This window comes from Cervus elaphus, chromosome 6 (genome assembly GCF_910594005.1).
Source record: "Cervus elaphus chromosome 6, mCerEla1.1, whole genome shotgun sequence".
Classification (NCBI taxonomy): Eukaryota; Metazoa; Chordata; class Mammalia; order Artiodactyla; family Cervidae; genus Cervus; species Cervus elaphus.
This window is the reverse complement of record NC_057820.1, coordinates 14,014,371-14,040,271: the sequence shown is the minus strand read 5'-3', so window position 1 is coordinate 14,040,271 and position 25,901 is coordinate 14,014,371. Positions and strand designations below refer to the sequence as shown.

The window sequence follows — 25,901 nt, the reverse complement described above, 5'->3', positions numbered from 1 at the left end:
TTTCCCAGCATCAGGATCTTTTGCAATTAGTCAGCTCTTTGAATCAGGTGGCCAAAGTATTGGCACTTCAGCTTCAGCATCAGGCCTTCCAATGAATACTCAAGGCTGATTTCCTTTAGGATTGACTGGCTTGATCTCCTTGCTGTCCAAGGGACTCTCAAGAGTCTTCTCCAGGAACACAGTTTGAAAGCATCAATTCTTTGGTGCTCAGCCTTCCTTATGGACCAACTCTCACATCCACACATGACTACTGGAAAAACCACAGCTTTGACTATATGAACCTTTGGTGGCAAAGTGATGTCTCTGATTTTTACTACGCTGTCTAGGTTTGTCTTTGTCATAGCTTTCCTTCCACAGAGTAAACGTCTTTGAACTTCATGGCTGCAGTGACCGTCTGCAGTGATTTTGGAGCCCAAGAAAATAAAATCTGACACTGCTTCCACTTTTCCCCCTTTTATTTGCCATGAAATGATGGGACCAGATGCCATGATCTTGGTTTTTTAATGTTGAGTTTTAAGCCAGCTCTTTTACTCTTTTCTTTCACCTTCATCAAGAGGTTCTTAGAGTTCTTCCTCCTTTCCAAAGGCTGTCATCTCCACCATCTCTCCTGAGTTTCTAATCCTGGGCAGACTGCTATAGCCATGCTACAGATGACAAGACTGAGTCTCAGAGAAGTGATGTAGCCCACCCAAGCCACATAGCCCATGCGTTGAAGCCAGGACTCCAACCCAGGACTTCTGGCTGGTCCATGAACAGCTCAGGGGGTTGTCACTGTCAATGGGCCCCCATCCATCTCCTCAGCTGCCAACAGAAATAATAGTCATATCTCCCTCAGGGGCTGGCGTGAGGTTCAAAGGAGGCAGCGGATATAAAACTGACATATAAATTGTAAATTTCCTGCAGACGTTAATGTCTGTTACTGTGGTAACTGCCCAGCATTTATATGACCACATTTGCTCTGGATACCAGTGGTTACATTGGCATTTTAGTTTAATAGCGTTGTTATTTTTCCATCATAAAAATATATATTATGCATGTGTCCTAACTCATTAAATTGCATACATTAAATAATATGCATTTTGTGTATATCAATTACAACCTCAGTAAAGCTATTAAAAATATACTCATTCATTACAGAAAATCTAGAATACATGGAAAAATAGAAAGAAGAAGGAAAAAATTTTTCTTTCCGCTACCTTAAAGCAGCCTCTGTTTAACATGGCAGCTCAGCTGGTAGACAATCCACCTACAATGTGGGAGACCTGGGTTTGATCCCTGGGTTGGGAAGACCCCCTGGAGAAGGAAACAGCTGCCCACTCCAGTATTCTGGCCTGGAGAACTCCATGGACTGTATAGTCCATGGGATCACAAAGAGTCGGACACGACTGAGTGACTTTCAAAAGCTATTAAAAATATATTCATTCATTATAGAAAATATAGAAAACATGGAAACACAGAAAGAAGAGGGAAAAAAGTTCTTTCGGCTACCCTAAAGCAGCCTCTGTTTAAGGTGGTAGAAAATTCTCTTCCAGCTAGTTTGACCTCTGCCCAGTTTGTTTGCTATCTAACATGGCTGTGATCACTGGGCTATATAATTAAAAACACTTTATACACAGTTCTATATCCTGCTCTTTCCCCCTAAGGGACTGTTGACATGAAGCAGTGAGAACCAGCCCCACGTGTGGGAACCGGGCCCTGCTGGCCTGTGGCTCCAGCTGCAACCTTCCTGTGTCCCTGGACCAGTCAGGCTGTCCACGCAGGGACAGTGCTGGGCAGCTGGGGCCTGATGCCCTTCCCGGTTCCATATTTCAACAAGCATCTCCATGGTCCCCAAGAGCTGGTCTCCTCGCTTTTTATCTCCCTTTATCCCATTCCAGTATTCTTGCCTGGAGAATCCCATGGACAGAGGAGCCTGACAGGCTGCAGTCCATAGGGTCACAAAAAGTCAGACACAACTGAAGCAACTTGGCATGTGCACACACATCTTTACGTTGAATGACATGTGCTCTGATCCTGATCAGCGAGTACACCCAGCCCAGCATCCTGCCTCTGAACCACCTTCCCTCTGTCCCCACTGAGATGTCCTTTCGCCATCAGAGCTGGCCTTTCCCTGTGGCTCAGAGGCCAGTGTGGGTCAGGCACTTGATTGGAAAAGGTAAAGGTGTGTATGGAATTGGAAATAGGAGTGGGAAAACCACTTGAAGTTAGAGAGCAGGTCTTGAGACAAAAGGTAGCTGGTATTTTGAGAATCAGCAAGGAACCCAGATTGGGATGGAAGAGCTTGGCTGAGAGTAGTGGAGGATAAGGGGGTTCCTTACCGTTTGCTGAGTTAAAATACCGAGCATTCAATAATAAACACTGGTTATCACACATCTGCCAAGGGTTTCGGAGAAGGCAATGGCACCCCACTCCAGTACTCTTGCCTGGAAAATCCCATGGATGGAGGAGCCTGGTAGGCTGCAGTCCATGGGGTCACTAAGAGTCGGCCACGACTGAGCGACTTCACTTTCACTTTTCACTTTCATGCATTGGAGAAGGAAACGGCAACCCACTCCAGTGTTCTTGCCTGGAGAGTCCCAGGGATGGGGGAGCCTGGTGGGCTGCCATCTATGGGGTTGCACAGAGTCGGACACGACTGAAGCGACTTAGCAGCAGCAGCAGCCGCCGCCGAGGGTTTGGGACCGTAACATGAAGGAATGATGAATGACCAAAATTTATGCAGGAAGTCAAAGTTATTTATCTTTGCTTCTGGCCTCCACAAAAATCACAGTGGCTAGTTCAGAAATGTGCCAGATAAAGGTGAGATTCAGCTTCACTGTGCAGACCTGGGAGTGCTGACCACCAGGCCCTCCAGTCCCCCAGGCTTGCTTGGGCTGGGTGAGCTGGATGGCTGTGCTGCAGGCCTGGGCAGGTCCTGCTCCAGGAAGCAGCAGAGACTCAGAACAACTGCTTGTCTGCTGGCATCCCGCAAGCCAAAGCCAGTCACAAGGGGTGGTACCCCGTCAAGTGCCAGGATTAGGTACCAGACAGGGTGAAGGTTTGGGCTCCTGATATGGCCTGCCTCTGGGGGCTGCAGGTCATTCAAGTCTTTAGACATTCTGAGACCTTTGCTTTCTCTCTGTTGGTGGGGAGCTTCTAGAAAGTTCTGAGAAGGCTTCCTCTGGCTGCTCTGTCAGGGCCAACTTGTGTTCTGGCTAGGAGAAATAGAGGGGCCCCAGTAGGGGACTGTCATGGTCCTCCAGGCAAGAGGCAGGAGAAGGGATGGAATGTGGATGTATCTTGAAGGCTAAGCCAATAGGATTGGACATGGAGGGTAAGAAGGAGGAGTCAGGATGATCCCAAGGCTCAGGCCCGAGCCAGAGGGAGAATGGAACTGCTATCGCTGGGGTAGGAAATGATGCAAGGAGTGGGTTTGAGCAGAAGCACCCCCATGATTTGGGAGCCTTAAGGCTGGCCCTCTCCCTGGCCATTCTAAGGAGAACTCAACATGGGCGAGAGGAGGGGAGGAGGGATACCAGCCAAGGGACCGGCCGAGTGCCTACCTGGGGCCACCGCCAGGAGGAGTGGTCAGTTCTGCAGTTTGTTTGAAAGTAGATCCACTGTGCCGAAGCCTGACCAAGGCTTTGGGTGCGTGCAGAGTCCAGGCCAAGAATGGGATGATGATGGGAGTCCCATTCCTGGGGACGTCAGTGGGGAGCAGGGAGGACTACAGTTAGTCTCCGTGGCCCCCAGAGTCGGGCTAGTGAGTTTCAGATTTGCATCCAGGTCACCTGGTGAGCACAGAAAGCAACCCCCTTTCAACTGTGTCTGAAAGGAAGGGGAGGAGGAAGGAAATAAAGTCTCCCGTGAACAAGTCTCGGTCCTACAGCCACTGGGGAAGGGGGGCGCCCCAGGCAGGGCTCCTACAACCCAGTGAAGGCCCTGGGGGGCGGGAGGGGGCAGTTCCTTCCACCTACACATCACCGGGTCCTAATGAGCCACGCCCTCCTGTCTCTGTTCCCCCCGCCCCCCACCACAGCCGATATCATCTCTACCGTCGAGTTCAACCATACTGGGGAGCTGCTGGCCACAGGCGACAAGGGTGGCCGAGTTGTCATCTTCCAGCGGGAACCGGAGGTGCGGTGGGGCCTGGAGGGAGGGAGGGCTACTCAGCCTGGGCTTTAACCCACAGGGTGCCACGTGCAGCACCCCACTGGGGTGCCTGGGCTGGAAGGAAAGGGTGCCCTGGCATGCAGGGATGGGACCCGGCAGGTCTCAGGGAGGGAATCCACCTGGTCGGCTCAGAGTACCATATTCTGAACCCCCTCTGCTGAGGGGTCACTGTGTCCTAGACCCTGGAGAAACAGACTCCTGATTAAACTGCCCTCTGCCTGTGTGGGCTTCTCTGGTGCCTCAGACAGTAAAGAATCCACCTGCAATGCAGGAGACCTGGGTTTGATCCCTGGGTTGGGAAGATCCTCTGGAGGAGGGCATGGCAACCCACTCCAGTATTCTTGCCTGGAGAAATGGCCATGGACAGAGGAGCCTGGCGGGCTACAGTCCATGGGGTTGCAAAGAGTCAGACATGCCTGAGCAAATAATGACAGCGCTGCCTGTGTGAGCTGGAGCTGTCCCAACCAGAGCTGGGTGGAGGGGAGGAGGGACCTTCCCCAGCCGTGGGCCGGCCCTCTGTCTAGGGTTGATGATTTGACTCAGCCCGGGGCCTTGCCCCAATGAGTTCTGTTGTCTGGAACAGCCTGCCTGGAGGCATGTTTCTGAGTCACTGGAAGAACCTGGTGGTTAAAAGGCCGTGTTTGTTGAGCACCTACTACATGTAGACACTGCGTGTGCTTCTCCCATTTACTCTTCACTGCCCACCTCCAAGGGTGGAGACCCAAACCCCATTTCCTAAATGAGGACCTTTGCAGAGTCACCCAGCCAGTAAGCAAAGTCCAGGAATAGAAAGCAAGACTGGGTGTGGTCTGTCGGTCACACACAGCACCCTGCTTCCCAGAGGGGGCTGGGATCAGATGCTAAAGACAGGATGGTGCAACACCAAGGCAGTGAGGGGAGGGGGAGGGAGGAGAGGAGATGCCGGACGAGGAAGAGAAGGAGACAAGGGGGCCGGAGGGAAGGATGAAGGGGTGACGGGCAGAGGGGCTGAAGGATCACTCTTCTCCCTCTAGTTCCTCAGCATCGTCCCCATGCCGAGGTGCCCTGAGGTCTGCCTTCACCCACGTTCATTCCCATAACCCTCCCTCACCACCACCCTAGAGGTGCCATTCGGTGCTATTACCATCCTCAGTCTACAGATAGGAGACCAGAGCTCAGAGGGCTTGCAGTAACTTATCAAGGACACACAACCAGAAGGCAGATAGCCGGGAATTGGTTATCTAAGCCCAGTTCTGTGGCTCGAGCACTCTGATTCATGAGAAGGACCAGAGGCCTCCACTGGAGATTGCAAAGTCATCTGTTTTTGCCAAACTGCAGAAAGAAATTAAATTGGCAGAGGCAGGTTTCTCAGTTTTGAATATTTCTCCTTTAATTTTTTTTCCTAATCCCAGTCGCACTGACCTTTGCCATAGCCAGTGCTAATAGGAGATGAAGTGAATGAGAGGCAAAAATATTGAAGAATGTTGAAGCTTTCCAAAAGTAAAAGAGGAAAAGAAATAGAAATAGATACTCTCAAAAGGCCAACAGGAAACTTGAAGTTGTGCTTGGTTAAATTTTTTTTTTTTTGGTTGAATTTCTTTATTTTGCTCCCAAGTAGTTGTAGTTTCATGTTGTCATATAAACTTGAATTGTCTACCAAGAAGTGGTCCCTAGTGCCTGCGATGGACTCACCAGCTGACTATTTGGGGAACTCCATCAGAAGGTCCTTATTCTAATGAGTTTGGCTGCCTAAACCGGGAGGGGAGCCCAGACCTCAGGAAAGTCGGTGTGTGTGGCGGGGGGAGACAATACTTTATCCCAGTCTATCCCTATGCCTGACATTGCAGGATGTTCTGCTCTAATGTTAATTCTGCTCCAAAGTTCATTCATTCCTCAAGCCAGGCCCAAGTTAGACCCAAGGATGTAAGGAACAGGTCAGACCTCAAGTCTGTCTTGGTGCCAGACAGACCTCAGTGGAGTGAGTGACACCACTGTGTGGACACCTGGCCTTGGGGGAGAGGGTCGATTCACCTCTGAGCCTCCACTTGCTCATCTATAAAGTGGGAGGAGTTTTGCCCATCATGGAGGGGCATCAAGGATAGAACGAGAGGAGGCATGAGAAGCACTTAGTGTCCCGTGCATAGTAGGTGCTCAGTAAACGCCGGCTCCCTTGGTTGCCCTTCTTCTTACTTGTTGCCCTGAGGGGGCAATGGGGCTGGGCCAGGGCCGCAGAGCAAGGTATTGGACATTTTAAAAACAGAGCTTCCTTGGCCTTGGCCATGGCCGTGCCGGGCGCTGTGCGGGTTCGGCCAGCTCCCGCCCCACCATCCCGGAGCTCAGGGTCTGGTTTCCTTGCAGAGCAAAAATGCGCCACACAGCCAGGGCGAGTATGACGTCTACAGCACTTTCCAGAGCCACGAGCCAGAGTTCGACTATCTCAAGAGTCTGGAGATAGAGGAGAAAATCAACAAGATCAAGTGGCTCCCGCAGCAGAATGCCGCCCATTCCCTGCTGTCCACCAACGGTGAGGCGGCCAGGCCGGTCTGGGTGTGTGCATGTGCATTTGTGTGCATGTATGTGTGTGTATGTGAGCGTGCGTATGCATGCCTGCTCTTGTCATCAAATGCCATTTTTCACCTCACTTATATTGTGGTCTGGGCTTGTATGTGTGCATGTGTGAGCATGTGTGTGTACGCGTGTGCACATACATGCCTGCCCTTGTACGTTTGTCATCAAGGGTCACTTTTCACCTCACTTATATTGTGAGCATTTTCCTAGGTCTTTAGAACTCCTAAAAAAAAATAATATTTTGAGCAGTGGGTAAGTTTCATGCAGTGAACATGGCTGCTCATCCTCTTCCCGTGGTTGGACATGGGCTTATTTCTGCAGCTGTAAATAGCAGCGCCTTGAACATCTCTGTGAATAATCTGGGGGTGGACGAAGGAGGCCAGGTCAGGGTAAAGAATAAACACTTGATACAAACTTACCTCTTTGTTTGCACTGCCCCCCCAGAATCCCAGATCACCCCAGAGCAGAGGGTCTCACTAGATGGTGGGGGGTCTTCATTTGAGGGTGCAGGAGGAGCACTGGTGTCCTGGCCACTCGCCATCTGCCTCTGGGAGACAGCCCGTGCCCCCGCCAGGCCGCTGAGGAGGCTCCAGGCCAGACCCCTGCTTCACTGTGGTCCACTCGGAGGCGTGGCTCCTGGCACCGTCTTGCCTTGCCCAGTGGTGGGCCTGGGGCCCGAGGCCCCACTTCCCACATTCACATCCCCCTGTTCATCTTCCTTCACCTTACCATGCTCAAAGTTGCCTGGGGTGAGGGTTAAGACAGGCCTGGCTCTGTCCCAGCCTGGGGACCCTGCAGAGTGGCCTCACTTCTCTGATCCTCAATTTGGTCACCTGGGCTCCCTCTGGGGTTACAATGAGGGTGGAAGGAGGTGGCGCCCACCCAGCACCCCAAGACCAGCCAGTACTGCTCCAGAGTGGGTGAGTCTTGCAAGATGATGTCATCTCTTCCCCGAAGGAGTCAGACTCCTTGGGGAGGCATTTACAGCCTCCCTGGAACCCATCAATCTCAAGCCACTGGCCCACCTCTGTGCTCAAACACTGGTCCTCTCCGCACCCCCCGGCCCATCCCCTTCTCATCCCTCAGGCCTCTGCTGGGTGTCGCCTCCCACTGAGCCTTCCGTGACCGCTCAGCCAAGCCAGGTGTCCCTCTCATGGGCCTTTCCACTCCTGCAGACCCCCAGGGCTTGCTCTCTGGGGCTCCTGCCATTCTGATGGTCTGTGTCCCCTGAGGGGTGCCTGGCACAGGGTCAAGTTCAGCAAACCCCTGTCTCAGAGCCAGAGGGGCCTTTCCCAGATGCTGGAACAGAGGCAGTGGGAGGTCCCCCACCCCTGGGCCAGGCCACCTGGGGCAGAAGCCCCTAATGTGATTCACACCCTGGCCCTGCCACTTCCCCTTCTAAAGTCAATGGCTGTTCTTGCCTCGTGGAGTTATTGGGAGAATAAAAGGAAATCAGATCATTACAAGCTTCGAACTGGGCCGGCAACTGGGCCTCCTTCCAGTGCTGCTTTTTTCTTTTACATCATTTAACAGTGAGTGGCATTCTCTTCCCACCTCTTTGGAGGAAAGGTCAGCTCCAGGAACTCCCTCACACGCCTGCCCTGCAAGCGTCCCGCCCCTGGTTCTGAATCCCAGCTTCATCCTTTCCTCCCTAGCCCATCCCTGGGTACCTGTCAAGTGTTTAATTGATACCAGTTTTCTCCCCTGGCTTCTCATGAACACGGCAGCGATTGTTTGGGCGGCTGTACATGTCAGGGTTCTTGCAGAAACAGAACCAATAGGATGAATGTGTGTGTGTGTGTGTGTGTATGTGTGCATGAGTATAGACAGAGATATGGATATAGATGTAGACACACATATAGATATATGGTGTTATTTGCTCAGTTGTGCCGACTCTTTGCAATCCCATGGACTGTAGCCCACCAGGCTTCTCTGTCCATGAAAGTCCCCAGGCAAGAATACTGGAGTGGGTTGCCATTTCCTTCTCCAGGGGATCTTCCTGATGCAGGGATCAAACCCAGGTGTCCTCCATTGCAGGCAGATTCTTTACCGTCTGAGCCACCAGGGAAGCCCCTATATATGTAAGGAGAGGTTTATCTTCAGGAATTGGTGCACACGTCTGTGGGGGTGGGCAGGTCCCCAGTCTGCCCAGTGGGCTGGAGACCAGGGAAGAGCCGATGATGCAGCTCAGATCTGAAGGCCGTCTGCTGGCTGAGCTTCCTCTTCCTCCCAGGACTTTGTTTTGTTTTGTTTTGTTTTGTTTTCTGCTAAAGCCTTCACCTGATTGGAGGAGGCCCACCCACACTGTGGAGGATAATTTACTCTATGGATTTAAATGTTAACCTCATCTTAAAAATACCTTCAGGGCAACAGCCACATGTTTGACCACATATCTGGGTAGCGTGGCTTAGCCACATTGATGCCGACCATGAAACATCACTGCTAGTGAAGACGACTCTTTTGATGTTCTTGGCAGGATCCCAGAGAAGTGAGGCTTCAGGAGAGCTGAGTGTCTGGATGGGTGAGATGCCGCTCAGAAATAGGAAACCACTTACCCTCTTTGGTCTGCCCATGACGGGTAAAGAGCAGGAAGCTTCGTTAGGATGGTCTTTGTGGAAATCAGTTGAGAGACTGATAACTGCCCTTGAAAGGGCCATGCCCTCTGACCCAGCATTATCACTTTTGTGATCAATTGTGAGGAACTAGAGCATGGATACAAATGTTCCCTCAGCAAAGATGTTTGTTGCATCAGTTTAGAGAAGGAGTTAAATTAGAAAGAGCCTACACATACAAGAGGGCGTCCCAGGTGGCTCGGCAGTAAAGAATCCATCTGCCAATGCAGGAGACGCAAGTTCAGCCCTGAGTCAGGAAGATCCCCCAGAGAAGGAAATGACAACCCATTCCAGTGTTCTTGCCACGACAATCCCATGAACAGAGAAGCCTGGCAGCCTGCAGTCCCTGGGGTTGCAAAAGAGTCAAACTCAACTTAGCCACTAAACAACAACGACAATAGATCCAAGAACAGGATAAGGATCAGTCACTTGTGGGTTGATGCATCCTTATCTAGTGGGCTCAGTGAGTCCTCCATTCTCCATCCTGGTGCTCATCATGTGTCCTGTTTCACTTTGTTCTGTTTTTAAAGATAAAACTATCAAACTATGGAAGATTACCGAACGCGATAAGAGGCCCGAGGGTTATAACCTGAAAGACGAGGAGGGGAAGCTTAAGGACCTGTCCACGGTGACGTCACTGCAGGTAAGTTGTCGCACCTGGCGGGTTCCCACAGCAGGGAGCCGTCTCTTCTTTGTTTATTACACAGTGAGGATCTCAGGACTGGAAGGGTCTTTGATGTCTAAATCACCATCAGGTTCCTATCCCGAACCTAAGCTGGGCTGCTCACTTGCTGGATGTTCTTGGTTTCCTCCCCAGCAAAGATCATCTTTCTTCTAGAAGTCATGTGATGATAAGGGGAGGTGATGCGTCTCCAGGAAGTACTCTTCAGTTTCATCCGAGGTGGAGAGCACGTCCTCTAATTCCTTATTATCCAGAGAGGGAAACAGAGGCCCAGAGACAGGCAGCAACTCACCCACAGCCACTCAGCAGAGCAAGAGGCAGAGCTGGGAGAACCCATGAGCAGAGCTTTATGGGTTCCAAGCCCTTTGCCAAGGGGCAGAGTGGCACCTGGAACCTGCGATTCTTGCAGTCTTTACAAAGGATCAGCTGCAAACATTGCCGTTGACGTGAGAGCAGCCAGGAAGGTTAGGTGGTAGAGTGATGTGAAGGCAAACTCTTGCTCCCAACTCGACTAAAAGCAAAAGGACTCATCTTTCTCCAGCAGAGAGGCTGTGAGATATGAAAGAGTTCTGGAGTCGCAGGACCTGGTTTCAAGTCCTGCCTCCGCCACCTCCTGCTGGGGTGACCCTGGGCAGGACTCTCAGCCTCCACGGGCCTCTGATTCCCCATCTGGAACAAGAACAAACACTTCGTGGCAAGCGTGTGTCTCCCAAGCACTCTGGCTATAAAAACTCATTCAATCCTCAGCAAAATCCTGTAGAGTGGGTACATGATTGTCATCCCCATTTTACAGATGAGCAAATGGAGAGCTGGATCCAAACCCAGGGAAGTCTGGCTCCAGACTCGGCTTCGCAGTCTCCTCCGTGAAAGTGAAGTGAGGTCCCTGCCTTATGGCAGAGTCACAGGCATGGTTATCGGCTTCCTGCGGGAAGCACACAGAGGCCACCCTGTCCCTCCCTGACCTCCAGAACCGCGCCAGGAACAGAGTGGACGCTTTCAGTCACCCATGTGTTTGCTGGAAGTGATGCCAGATGCATTCATTCAGTCATACTTATTGAGCACCTGCTGTGTGCCTGGCCATGCAGTGAAGGACCTGAGTTCAGATCTGGTCTAAGTCCGGGGCAGGTCCTGCTCAGGGAGTGGACCTCAGAGCCCCAAGACTGGGTGAGGTTCAGCATCAGGAGGGGACTGCTCTCCTCGGCCAATCTGAGATGAGTTCACATCTCACAGAATGCTTTCTCCCTGGGTTCTTACCGTCCCTCTGCGTGTGTGATGCTCCGAGAGGCAGTGGTACAGCCTGGTGCCAGGGTGGTGCTACCCACCACTGCTCTGGTGGCCGCGGGCACTCCCCTGCTCCGTGCCTCAGTTTCCTCACCAGCAAACTGGAGATGCTGACCCGTTTTCTCTGCCACGACTTAGCAGCTGCCCACCCAGCGGATTCATAAATATGAAATGGTAATCAATGTTGTCCCCAGAAGGAGGAATAAATGTTTAAACATGCTGGCCTCTAAATGATTGGCAAATTGCACACATAAATTCTGAGAAACGGGGAAAGCCAATTAGCTTCGATGTTGAATAACGGGAGTGAGAGTGCCCCCTGCCCCCCTCACCTCCCAACCCCAAGAAAGTTTACGAGGGCTTCATCTGGTGAGAGGATGCAATTATCACCTCTTGATTGGCCTGGCATTTGCGGCGAAGCCAGTGGCCCATGGGAATCTTGTTTATTTCCCTCCCAGGGTCTGAGATTTTTCTCTGTATATCACACATATCCCAAACTGGCACTGGACTCTAAGGCTGCAGGAGAAGAAAAAGGGAAAGAACCTGGGTGCCTGGGTCTCTCCTTATCTGGCCCCTCACCTTGTCTCCTCCCCATTTCACCCAAGTCTCCCCAACCCTGTACCTAACCTGGACCGTTCATGCTGGAGGCAGCTACTGTTTACTGAGGACCTGTGCTGTGCTAAGCTCTGTGCTCTGGGGTCCCAGAGCTAAGCAAAGTGAGACTGAGTGCCTATCCTCAAAGTGTACCCAGCCTCCCAAGGAAACAGACATGTAGTCACCCCCATGCTGGAGGTCAGCTCTGTGACACAGGAACACACAGAGAGGCCTTTCTCTACCCTATTTGGTGGACTCCTATTCATCCTTTAAAACCCTATTACCCCCACCTCTGTAAAACCTTTTCTATACAAGCCAGATGAATCCTTAGCCTTCTCCGTCCACTCTGGCCTTGTGTGTCCCACACTACTTTGTCTTTACTGATCATGTGTCTGTCTTCCTGCCCCTCATCTTGACTAGTCTGTCCCTCTGACAGGGTAAGGGTAGGGGGGAAAGTTTTATTCATGAAACCTTCAGACCTTCACAGCAGGTATCTCTTCCCTCTTCTTCTCCTTTCTTTACTTAACAACTTTGAAATTTGGTCTGAGGGTGGTAGTGTCTGGCTGGAGCACTGGGTGACCTGTTCTGATGTTGTCAGGGGGAAACACTGTTGCTGGGATGAAGGATTACAGGCTGTGGGAGCCCCAGGGAGCCCCAGGCCCAGTTCAAGAGTAGGCGGGGTTGGAGAAGGTCCCTTGGGCCAAGGATATTCTCTTGGGTCCCACATCAGCCCAAGTTCAATCCCCACAGCGTGTCTCAGTGTCTCAACCCAATCCCACACATCACTTCCTGGTCACCCTTCCAGCCTGGCATCAGCCCCTTCTACCCTGTCACCCTGTCCCCTCACCTGTTTTTATTTTTCTTTGGAGCACCTACTGCTACCTGAAACCACCTCCACACACACATACACACACACTCAGCCTATTGTCATCTCTCCCATGTGTATGCAAGCAGTGGGCCCCCCATCGCCTGACCCCTCCCACTCCTGATTGGAGTCATGCCTTTTCATTAATACCTGGTGCTTGCTCCCAGGGATCGGAAACCCTGCAGTTAGCTGCCAAAGGTCTGCATTGCCCTTCACTGAAATCTCCTGTCTTCCTCACTCCAAGGCTGGCCTCACTGCCTCTCTCTCACACACAATTTCCGTCACCCCTAAGGCACCTCCTGACTGCCCGGGCCCACTCTGGAAACCGTGGCTGTGTGAGCCCTGGCCTGGCCACCCCTGGTCACCCCCGAGGAAGGGGGAGGAGGGCACTGTGTACTGAGTGATGTGCCAGGCGCACTTGACCTGCATTAATTCCTGGAGGCCCTGAGCAGGCACCGGCATCACCCTGGTTACAGATGAGGAAAGTGAGGCCCGGAGAAGTGAAATCTGCAGTGGACATGACACCAGTAAGCGGCTGGGCAGGGTTGAAGCGGCAGTCAGGTTTCAGGTCTACACCTTTGCACAGTGATACCCTCGGGGGCAGTCACACTTGACTTCTTGTCCTGGCTCTGTTATTTTCTTTCTCCGTGGCTTAGGAAGTCTGGTTCATCTTGGCATCTAGTTTTCTTATCAGTGATGTGGGGATGGCAATGTCCAATTCCTGGACATCAGGTCTGGGCCAGGCCTTGAAGACCTCACAGTTTACTGGAACTGGTAGTCCTGCCCAAAACACCCCACAGTGCACGCCCAGAGCCCTGAGAACGGTGTGGTGTGTGCAGCATTCTAGGGGTGAGCAAGGGTGTGACATCCCAGCAGGCAGGCTGCACATCCAAGAGGCTATAAACTCCAGATCTTGCAAGAAGATTTGGGGTTCACTAGGAGAATCCCATGTACTGGGGAGCCTGGTGGGCTGAAGTCCATAGGGTCGCAAAAAGTCGGACACCACTGAAGTGACTTAGAATGTACAGGTGTCCCAAGGGGATGAGCATTCCAGGCAGAGGGCATGGAGGGAAGCAAAGGCATGCTATCTGACGCTGTCTCCGGGAGTTCGTACCTGTTCGGCTAACACCGGCAGCTATTACAGCCACAGCATTCCAGGGCAGAGCTCACAGAAATGTATTTCTCACTCATGGAAAGCTCTGGTTGGGCATGCTGGATGGCACACCGCTTTCCTACAGGGACACAGGTTCCTTCCATCCTCTGTGCCTCCATCCCTAAAGCTTGGACCCTCACCTTCCGGCTATGGAAGGGGAAAGGGAAAGAGAAGGTACAGCGGCCTCTTAACTGTCTTGGCCCCCAAGTGCCCGGCATCACTGTATTCACACCCCATTGGTCAGAACAGTCATGTGGCCACACCCAGCTGCAACGGCAGCTGGGAAATGTAGTCCCTGCCTGGGCAGCCAGTTCCCTATGATCTGTTCAGTATCAGTTCAGTTGCTCAGTCATGTCCTACTCTTTGCAACCCCATGGACTACAGCATATCAAGCTTCCCTGTCCATCATCAACTCCAAGAGTTTACTCAAACTCATGTCCATCGAGTCAGTGATGCCATCCATCCATCTCATCCTCTGTTGTCCCCTTCTCCTCCCACCTTCAATCTTTCCCAGCATCAGGGTCTTTTCCAATGAGTCAGCTCTTTGCATCAGGTGGCCAAAGTATTGGAGTTTCAGCTTCAGCATCAGTCCTTCCAATGAACACCCAGGACTGATCTCCTTTAGGATGGACTGGTTGGATCTCCTTGCAGTCCAAGGGACTCTCAAGAGTCTTCTCCAACACCACAGTTCAAAAGCGTCAATTCTTGGGTGCTCAGCTTTCTTTATAGTCCAACTCTCACATCCATACATGACCACTGGAAAAACCATAGCCTTGACTAGACGGACCTTTGTTGGCAAAGTAATGTCTGCCTTTCAATAAACTATCTAGGTTGGTCATAACTTTTCTTCCAAGGAGCAAGTGTCTTTTAATTTCATGACTTCAGTAACCAACTGCAGTGACTTTGGAGCCCCCACCCCCCCAAAAAAAATAAGGGAACAAAAATGTTTGGTGGACAATCTGGCTCTGCCACAGTGTCTTCTCCTTCCCTTTTAGAAATGAGGAAATTGGGGGTGCAGGAGAGTTTAACCATTTATTCAAAGTCACACAGCAGTCCCAGGAGGCCGCGCAAAGGAGGTAGGCGTTCCTGCAGGGCTGTCACGATGGACGTAGCCACGTGGCACTGCTTACTTCTGACCCACGCAGGATGGACACTCGCTGGCTGCACTCCCAGCGTTCTGATCACGCGGCCCTGGATGTTTCCTGCCAGCACCCCTCCCCCATTGCCTTCCCCTCCCCCCACCCCCACCCTCCGCTCCCAGCTCTGACCGCCCCTCCTCTTCCACAGGTGCCAGTGCTGAAGCCCATGGACCTGATGGTGGAGGTGAGCCCGCGGAGGGTCTTCGCCAATGGCCACACCTACCACATCAACTCCATCTCCGTCAACAGCGACTGTGAGACATACATGTCGGCAGATGACCTGCGCATCAACCTCTGGCACTTGGCCATCACCGACCGGAGCTTCAGTATCCTTTCCTGCCGCGGCCCCGCCGCCAACTCCGTGGGCTGGGCGCCCCAGGTCAGGCATCCGTTGGCCTGTTGTAAGCGAGCTGGCTCGGGGGCTGCCGCTTTGTTCCACCCCTTCAGCCGGGTGCCTCCTGGCTCACAGTGTGGGCATCATGATGAGTTTATTTATGAAAACTTTAAAACTGCGGTCGCTGAGGGTTACCTTTGACCCTTCACCTCCTCCAGGGGTGACCCCCATCATCTGGGGCCTCACAGGGAACCCAGAAGGAGATGGAGACCTGGGTAGGCCTCCACAGTGGTGGTGAGCTGAACCACCAGCAGATCAGGCCTCACAAGCCCAGAGTAAAGTCCAGCAGAAAAAAGACAGCTCTCACTGAACTGTCCCACCAAGCTCCCAGGTGGTACCCCACGGGCTCTGATTGGGCCTCAGGGACACCCCTGAACCCATTACTGTTGGGGATGCAGTGCTCTGGTTGGCCAGGCCCCTCCCTGGTGCCGGAGGGGTCAGCTCCACCCCAGGATGGTGTCTGAATGTGGGAAGGAGTGGTCTCCTGGGGAAAATCATGCGCTGCTTCAGGAACTGGGGGCCCCTGAGATGGGTGGCACGGACCTGCCTGACCTGCTTCCCAGCAGAAAAAGATGAGGCACCACACAGGAGCCCCAGGTCTGCAAATGGGGCAGGTGTGGGACTCACGGGACTGCGGCTGGCCAACCTCAGTTTTCTGCGCAGCACACTACAGTTTACAAAGTGGCTTTTCATTCACAACCTCACTTGGTATTCATGGTGGACATAAAAGCTACAAAGCAGTAGCAGTGATATCATAGCCCATTTTATAGATGAAGAAATGCGTGCTCGGAAAGACGCCCTGGCAGGGACAGAGTCCCGTGGCCTGGCCCAGTGCTCTTTGCCCTGTCCTTGGGCCACGGTCTTGGGACAGTGACTTCCTCTTCCTGGAGCCCGGGTTTCCTTATCCTAGGACTAGGGTGGGGATGGTAACCTCTGCCCGATCTATCTCCCTGGGCTGTTGTGAGGATTCGATGACACCATGAATGCCAAGGCCCTTTAAAAATTACAAAGCCCTGCAGCTGTGTAAGGGGTTCTGTTTCATTTCATTCATTTAACCATCAATTCCTCTTCCGTCCCAGGCCCCATACTGAGGTCCAGGGACACAAGGGTGAATGAAAGAAACTCAGCTTCTTTCTCAAGGGCACCTCTGGGGGACACAACCCTGACCTGGGTGGTATCAGAGATGCAAGCCTTGCTTATAACTCAGGTCTGCACACTCTGCCTGGGCTACCAGGGAGGACTGAGGAGGGGGCAGGGTTAGGATGCTTCTAGTAGCTTGAGGAGGCTGCTGAAGGGTCCAGGGTGGATGGTGGCGGCGGCGGGGGGTGGGGGTGGGGGGCAGTGTAGGTGTGCATGATGAAACAGGAAAGTGGGAGGTCAGGGCAGCTGCCTCCGGCCTGGTGGATGGTGTGAGTAGGGGACAGCCTCCTGGGGACCCCTGTCTCCAAACATTGGTCATTCGCAAACCCCTTTTGCAACTATGACTCTGTCTGTACACTGTGCATTATTTCATTTTCTTTTCTCACTTTTATTAATTTTCTTTAAATTAAGTGGCTTTAATTTTACCTAAGTTAGTGCATTTGGAAAAGAACATTAATTTTACTACCACATATGAAAATAAGATGTATCAACACACATAAGTCAGAAGAGCCATAGAGATAAATGCCATGAAAACAAAACAAGGGGAATAAAATCCATCCCATGCCCTGTCTGGTAGATCTTTTCGTGAAGACGGAAAAGTTCTCTATTTGCATTTGTAGGATGGTAGCTGCAAGTCACATGTGCCTGTGGAGTACCTAAAATGTGGCTAGGGTGACTGAGAAGCAGAATTTCTTATTTAATTTAGTTTGAAAGGATTCATACTTTGAGTTAAATAGTCACATGTGCAGACTTTATAAATGTGTGTGTTAGATGAGGCTGGTTCTTTCTGTCGGACGTGGGGATGAAGAAGTGATTCCTTATCAGGTGTTAGAGATATGACTGCACAAATAGATACCTTTTCCCTCATTCAGCAAAAAGACTGGAAAGTAATTGAAAGACTTGCTTGGTGTCTGGATCTGTGTTCTGAAAACTGTCCACCTCCTAACTGCTATCAGGTGATAAGAAGCTACTGATGTACCCTAAGGAGAGGAATGGGCTTCCCTGGTGGCTCAGATGGTAAAGAATCCACCTGCAATGCAGGAGACCTGGGTTTGATCCCTGGGTCAGAAGGATCCCCTGGAGAAGGGAATGGCAACCCACTCCAGTATTCTTGCCTGGAGAATCCCATGAACAGAGGAACCTGGTAGGCTACAGTCCATGGGGTTGCAAGGAGTCAGACACAACTGAGCGACTAACACTTTCACATCACTTTTCACTTCAAGCAGGGCATTAATATTAGTCAGCTTGCAGAGGGATCCCTGAGGCTGTGGGTGTATGTTGTGGATGGACTGGATTCTAGCAGATAAGTCTGGAAGCCAGGAAACTGAGTAGACCAGGGAGACACAGACGTGGGTAGGGTAGAGTGTGGCCATGGGCAAGAAACCGTGAGATAGATCGATAGTCAAAATGATATTTGTAGATATGGGCCTGTATCAGAACTGTCTTTTGGACCAAGGTGGCCACAGGACATTGGAACAGGTTATTGTTATTAAGAAAAGAGGACTGGTCCATCCCAGGCTCACAGGCAGACCTGCCCAGTCATTACTGTCAGATTTCTGTGCCCCGTCCACTCACTGGAGAGCATGCCATCACTAGTACACTTATTGAGCCCCTACTGTGTGCTAGGCCCTGTGTTGTTGTTGTTCAGTCGCTCAGCTGTGTCTGGCTCTTTGCGACCCCATGAATCTGCAGCACACAAGGCCTCCCTGTCCATCACCAGCTCCCGGAATTTATTCAAACTCATATCCACTGAGTTGGTGATGCCATCCAACCATCTCATCCTCTGTTGTCCCCTTCTCCTCCTGCCCTCAATCTTTCCCAGCATCAGGGTCTTTTCCAGTGAGTTGGCTCTTCCCATCAGGTGGCCAAAGTATTGGAGCTTTAGCTTCAGCATCAGTCCTCCCAGTGAATTTTCCAGGTTGATTTCCTTTTGGATTGATGGTTTGATCTCCTTGCGGTCCAAGAGACTCTCAAGAGTCTTCTCCAGCACCGCAGTTTGAAAGCATCAATTCCTTAGCACTCAGCCTTCTTTATGGTCCAACATCCATACATGACTACTGGAAAAACCATAGCTTTGACTAGACAGACCGTTGTTGGCAAAGTGATGTCTCTGCTTTTTAATATGCTGTCTAGGTTTGTCATAGCTTTTCTTCCAAGGAGCAAGGGTCTTTTAATTTCCTGGCTGCAGTCACCATCTGCAGGAATTTTGGAGCCCCCAAAAAATAAACGTATAGGCTAGGCTCTGTTCCCATTGCTTAAATTAGGGAGATAAAGATCCATGTCCCGCTGGAATGGACATATAATTTAATGTTGATAAACCATTAATACAATAAACAAGCAAATATCCAGTACATGAGCAGGTGGTAAGTGCTGTGAGGAATGAGAGGGACCAGCGAGCATGGCAGTGTTGAGTTTTTTTCCAGCCCCATTTTCCTTCATGTCGGCAGATGCAGAGTGGATGGAGAGGGAGCCAGGGTGCTGTGTTTGCAAACTGAAGATGCAGACATGGGGCTGATGGTATATGCAATGGAGTGAAAATAATGGTTGGTCCCAGAATCTCAGCCAGGGGAAGAGGTGATGGCTGGAGCATCAGTGGATTGGGGGTCCCCATGGGTGCCCAGAGAGACTTCCTTGGCTGCAGATCCTGCCATGTGATTTTGTTAGACCTGTTCATAGACCCTAATTTTGTGAAAATGAATTGTTAGTTGATCCAAATATACAAGTGTTTTGGCCCTTAGGGGGGTATGAGCATTTTAGCATGCTGGTGATGCCAGGGCCGGGCTCAAGGCAACCCTTGTCTGTAGGACCTAAGTACCAGTTAGGCAGGCAGAAGGAGCTGAGTGGAATCTCCAGGGCATGTGGTGGCTGTGGAAACGTCCCTTGATTAGATCAGCTCACCAGGGACCCAGGTTGCACAGGGTACTCCCCATGGCCTGCTGCTGCTTCACTACCAGAATGACGAGACACAGGGACCCCGAGCAGAGAGGCCTGGCACCGTCCAGTGGCGTCCCAGCCTCCCCCTTGCAAGAAAGGTGTCAGGACTGTGGCTTGTAGGTGTGATGACGAGTCTGATAGTAGCTGAGTAATTAGAAAAGGCGTTTCATTTCCAACGTAGGAGGAGGCCAGAAAAGCTGCTATGACTCCACGCTGAGCTGGGGAATTGCTCTGAATTTTGAAATACCTTTTGAACAAGTACTTCCTGGTGGACTCGGGACCTGGGGGTTCACATTCCTTTAACTCTTACCCTTCAGGGTCTTGATTTGCTCTGATGCTGCTGTTCGGTCCCCCAGGCCACTGGGAGCTTTCTGCTGTGTTGCCATCTCCTTGTGTCCAAACAATAACACTTTCTGTGCCTGCGAGCTAAGGCACTTCAGTCACGTCTGACTCTTTGTGACCCCATGGACTGTAGCCCGCCAGGCTCCTCTGTCCATGGGATTCTCCAAGCAAGAATACTGGAGTGGGTTGCTATTTCCTCCTCCAGGGGATCTTCCTGATCTTGGGATCGAACCCACATCTCTTATGTCTCCTGCACTGGGAGTCTGGTTCTTAACACTTTCTACTTAGGTAGAATTGATTTTTAGCAAAGGTTTTAAGGGAGAAGAAAATCTTTTTAATAAAGGAGAAAAAGTGGGCATTATTTTGACCAGTAAGAATAGTGATAGAGTGGATTCAGAGGACCTTTCCTCTTGTAATTCTAGAATTGGATGCTCTGAACAGAGGGAGGGGAGGCTGGCACTTCCTGAGCCTCCGCCGTGTGCCAGGCACATACAGGGTGCTGCGCCTTCATCTGTCACCAAGGCCCCAGCCTCCTCCCCCTCTTCACCCACAACATGACAAGAAGTGCCAAGCCCTTTCTATTCTCCCCCAATGACACTGGAATCCTGCCCTCCTCACCCTCACCAAGGCTCAGCTCAGGCTGCACCATTCCTTCCTGGACTGTTGCCTGAATTCCACCTTGCCCGCATGCCCAGTGAGAATGGTTCATCACCACCTCTGGTCTGACCACATCAGTCCTCTTGGGAAAGCTCTCAGAGGCAAAGCCATCTCCTGGTAAAGCCATCAGCTTCTGGAGAATGTCCAAATCTGCCCCCCACAGTGCCCTGCAGCTCTTGGTTACCCTCAACACACCCCACTCCCACCCCTCACTCACCTCCCCTGGGTCTCGTGTATCAGGCTTCCCCACACCTTCGGGTCATTGGGTTCCCCTTCCTGTCGGCGGATGCAGGTGGTGCTCAGCCTTCCCTGTTCCTTCTCTGGATCATCCTTTCTCCCTCCAGTCACCTGTTTGCCCACAAGCATCACTCACAGCCCCCTTTGCCCCGTAACTTCTCCTCTGTCCTCTCTGGGCCCCTCTCAGGCTGCTCCGAGCCCCTCTGGGCCCACACTCCCGGGTCACACTGGGCTTTTGTCATCTGTTAGTAGGAACATCTCGTCCATTTTCTGATGAAACCGCTGTGATTAGGAACCTAGGCTAAGCCCTCTCTGTGTCCCCACACATAATGCAGGGCCTGGCACACGGTAGGGGCTCATGAATGGTTGCAGGTGGTGATTTTGGAGGGAGGAAGTTCCCAGTTTCCACAGTTCACACGTCTTCAGATGTAGATGCCTCCTTGTAAGTCTGGGTTCCAGCGTGGGGGCTCTGGGACCCCAGACACTAAAGAGAAGCAGTTGGGCACTGGGGTCTGGCAGAATTGGGCTCAGATTCGCTGCCTTATCTCCTTTGCCATCAATTTCAGCTATTGCACAATGGGCCAAATTCCTTATCATGTGGATATTTGTAAGGAATAAAGGGGATCATTCACATAAAGGGGTCTGGCAGTTGGCTGACATTAAAGCCCTATTAGACCACTCCTTAGGCTCCTCAATTACTTAAGGCTGCTTTTCATAAAATCCCTGCATCTTCTGGAATAGTTGAAGCCCCTTTTCCCCAGTGCCATCACCACATCTGTTTAAACAACCTCTCACGTCCTTTAATACCAACATTTTGAGGCTCTTTAGGCAGTGCTGGGTGATTTTTCTGAGTCTGAAACATCTTAAAGGTAACAGATTGCACAGGAGGCCTCAGCTGACGGACCCCAGCTTTATTTTTAGTACCTGGAGACTTGTATAGATGCTTCAATTGATTTTTCTCCCCCCTGAGCAATCTCTCATGGTGGAAGCTGGCACCATACCAAGCTACAGCCTGGAACAAATTTCTAATTCTCATGTATGGAGCAGGTGCTGAAGCTCGGCTGGATGGTGATGCAAATCCAAATTCTTAGTCAGCACCCAGCCACCTGTGGGCTGGGCTTGTTCTCCACACAGAGAGCCAGAGAGGGGACCGAGCAAGGCTCCTCCCCATGCAGAAACCCTAAAGCCTGGGGTTCAACCCTGCCTTCAACACGCCCTTGCCCAGTGACACTGCCTGTCACTCAGGCTTTCTGAGCCTCGCTTTTCTCTTCCATCTGATAGGATGTGCCTCCTGTGCCGGGGGCTGTGATAGCAGAATGGCTGGTGAACATGGGGCCTGATGTGCTGTAGGCAGGATCCACATAGGCCCATGACCACTGTTAAGAATCTTACAGGCTGCCTCTTCTCATCCTGCCACAGGAAAGGAAAGTGGGGTGTGTCTACACAGAAATGCCCCGAGTCTGAATCCCCCAGGTCAGCTTTCCACCCAGAAAACACACTGTTAAACTGTTATCAGCACCACTGTTTCAGGGGCTCAGCAAGGCCAGGGGATTTGTCAGTTTCCACCCCAATGGATGGTGCGTGCACGCTGTCCATGGTGCTGACTCCATAGGGGCCAGGGCTGCCTCCCATTATCACCCTCACCACCTCGCACACCACCTTCACCTCTTCCTGAGGACTTACTCTGTGCCAGGCAGTGCCCAATCACTGTGCACATATTCACCTACTTAGTTCTCCCACATCACTGTGGAGTAGGCATGATTAACAGCCCCCCTTTACAGGGGAGGTAATTGCCATGGACAGAGGAGCCTGGTGGGCTACAGTCCATGGGGTTGCAGAGTCAGACATGACTTAAATACTGAACAAGAACAACTAAGCCACAGAAAGGTCAGGCAATCTACCCAGAGTCACCCAGCTGGCAAGAGGGTGGGATTCAGACTTGGGGCGTCTGGACACAGAACTGTGCACGTTACCATCATGCCACACTGCTTCTCAGTCATGATATTAACAATCTCCGTGACAGCCATGTTATTGCACATTTTCATGCAGGCACTGAGCTGAACGCACTGCACTTGCTACCCTTTATCCTCATGGCAGCTCGCGTAGGTCATGCTGTCATTCCACGATGCAGCTGTGGAGATGAGTTCTGAGAAGTGGGACACTTTCCCATGGCTCCTCCTGGCCCTGGTCACTCAGATTGCCTTTCCGTTTCCATCCATGCAGTCGTTTCAGGCTCTCATTTTAGATCCTAAGGTGCTTTTCACACTGTTGCAGGGCAGAGTGGGGATTAATTCATTACATAGGTGACTGGATGCATGGGCTTTGGCAGCTGTATGATGTTTCTAACATTTCCTTTGGGTGGTGGGACATACAACTGTATCATGCTTCCTGTCCCTTCCTGAAAGGCCTCCATGGCACTTGTGTAACACATTCCTGATTAACCTCCACTTTGACCCCAGGCTAGAACCCTGTCACCCACCCTCTCTGTCTCCCTCTTAGGGCTCAAGCAACCTGCCTTCTCTCAACTCTTCACCCTTATACTTCCCTCTCACCTGGAACACTTCTGCCAGCCCGACCCTCTGCCTGGGTAACTCCTACTCACACTCTGGCCCCAGCTGAATGCCTTTGCCTCAGAGGACCCTTCCCTGACTCTCCAGACCAGCTCAGGGCATTGTTACAAATCTCATCACAGGTGCCCTTTAGGTATCTCCTGGAGCATCCATCATGGGGCTAGTATCTGGTTTCACTGCTCGGCTAGGAGCCCTGAAAGGTCGAGACAGGATCTGGTTTTTCCCTTCTTGGTGCCATGGAAGGGAGCCACCTAGGTGTGCATCCCAGCTGTGTCCCACCTTGGGTTTCCTCCCCTAACCCTGAGTTGGATGCAAACCCAGGCATGTAATCCAGCGTGAACCCTCACTGTCCTTCTAGGGTGCAACGAACATTATACCGTTTGCAACCTGGTTAATTTCATGTCTGTTTCAGAAGGAGAGAACTCCACTGATTCTAACTACCTTTAATTGTTGCTCAAAGTACCAGCCATGTGCTAGGTCCTTATCTCCTTGATGAAGGAGATGTCATCTCCCTAAACTCTTCACTACAGCCATGCAAAGCAGATAGTATCCACTCATTCTACAGAGTTTTGCAGACAAGCAGGTCACAGAGAGGCTGAGAAGTTTTTCAGAGGTCACACAGCTGTTATTTGATGAGGCCTGGACTGTCTAGCCCTGGTTTTTGTGACTCAGAAGTCAGAGCTTTCTTGCCTGTCTAAGCATTTGGGAATCACAATTGCCTGTCTAAGCTGGCCTGTGGTAGAGATGTGCAAACTGCTCATCACAAAGAGAAAACACTCCAGGGTTTCAATGAGCTTGCACAGTGAGCAGTTACTCAGAATGCCTCCTCTTTCATGACCGTACGTGGCCCCAGCATTTTCTCAGAGTGAGATTGCTCCATCAAAGCTCATGAGATTCTGAGCAGAGAAGAGAAGGAGGCTGTTATGGGCTGAATTTTGTCCCCCCCCCCAAAAAAAAAGCTGTATATTGAAGCTCTATCCCCCAGTGCCTCAGGATATGACTATATCTGGAGATGGGTCTTTAAAGAGGTGATTAAGGTAAAATGAGGTCACTAGGGTGGGTCCCAATCCAATGTGACTGGTGTCTTTATAAGAAGAGGAGATTGGCACACAGACACACACAGAGGGGATGATCATGTGAGGACACAGGGAGAGGACAGCTATCCACAAGCTCAGGACAGAGGCCTCAGAGGGAACCAACCCTGCTAACACCTTAATCTTGAACTTCCAGCCTCCACACCGTGAGAGAATAATTTTCTACTGTTTAAGTCACCCAATTGTGGCATTTCACTATGGCGACCCAAGCAAACTGATACAGAGACACAGGTCACCTCCTATAGAATCTCACTCGGTTAGTGGAGTGCCCATATCTTGTGCTTGTAGCCAGGTCATCTTTTGGAGAAAATTTGCTGGAAAAAAAGCAGCTTTGCTGGCCATGCCCCAGTGAGACTGCCTCCACATGCAGGAGGCCTTCCAGGCCCCTCCACACCAGCATCCTTGGGGAGCAAGTGTGGGAGGCCTTTTGTGGTGTGACCCTTGGCAGAGCTGCCTCCATCCTCACTCCTGCTTGGTCACCATGGTAACAGCCTCCCCTTCCTGAGAGCGTGCTTTTTACGAGGACATCTGGATAAACCACGCTTTTCTGTGTTCAGTCAGTGGAGCCCAAAGCTCCATCCTTCTCATCAGGGAGCCCTTGCCCACTCTCAACATCCAGCTTGCCCAGGACGCAGCCAGTCCAGCAAGCCCTAACAGCAGAATCTTTGGGGGTGCTGACCCCATGGGAGAACTCCACGGTACGTGGAGGTACAATCACTCTGGAACAGAGCGGGCAGTGGGAGCAATAGTTAAGAAGGCTGGAAGTTAGGAAGCCAAGATTCATCCTTGCTCTGCTTCTACCCCTGGCCCTAGGCCAGTCACCTCCCTGCCCTTGCTTCCCTCTCCTCCTTCATAGGATTGGAGGGTGGGTGGTCCCCTTCTGCAGGGATGTCCAGGTGCCTGGCCTGCAGGGAACTGCCCTTACCAACTCTCCAAGTGTCTGACAGTGTCTCCAGGCTTAATTACTGGCTGTATCTTCAGAATCACTTATGACAGCATAGCCACTATCAGACATTAGTTGATACTTGTGTGATTCCTGGGCATCCATGGGTGCTTTCCATACCCGTTTCTCGTTGGAGCTCCTCCCTGAAATGAACCAATGACATTTATTCATTTCACGTGCCGGACTTATTTTATGGTGAGCGGAGATCTGCCCGGGGAATGAGTGACAGCGCTTGTGCCTGTGATCCTGGGACGGGTAAGGGAGACCGAGTTTCAGAGAGCTGCAGCTCAGAGGAGTGTGGGCCACAGAAGCATAGCCACCTTCTGTCCGATGTTTCAGGACCCTCCAAGTGAGATCCCACGCAGTGGTGTAGCTTCAGACTAATGATCGGCCAAGGTGCCAGGTACATGTGTCTACCCGCGGGTTTCAGGACATCAGGAGATGCCCTTGGCAGCAAGAGATGAAGGGGTTTCTATAAAAATCTCTGCAAACTTGATGACTCTGCAGAAGACCCACCTGAATTACATTCCTGTGTCCTTGGCGAAAAGAACCACAGACTTCACTCTGG

At 51.5% G+C, this 25,901-nt stretch overlaps 1 protein-coding gene across 2 annotated transcripts in view; it reads left to right on the top strand.

Moving 5' to 3' along the window:
* Nucleotides 1-25,901, top strand: part of PPP2R2C (protein phosphatase 2 regulatory subunit Bgamma) — a 161,476-nt gene that overhangs the window by 95,913 nt on the left and 39,662 nt on the right. For both annotated transcript variants that reach the window (XM_043906227.1, XM_043906228.1), the window contains exons 2-5: nucleotides 4,019-4,116; nucleotides 6,490-6,655; nucleotides 9,842-9,954; nucleotides 15,171-15,348. In XM_043906227.1, the coding sequence (XP_043762162.1) occupies nucleotides 4,019-4,116; nucleotides 6,490-6,655; nucleotides 9,842-9,954; nucleotides 15,171-15,348 (555 nt within the window). The remainder of the gene's footprint in view (nucleotides 1-4,018; nucleotides 4,117-6,489; nucleotides 6,656-9,841; nucleotides 9,955-15,170; nucleotides 15,349-25,901) is intronic.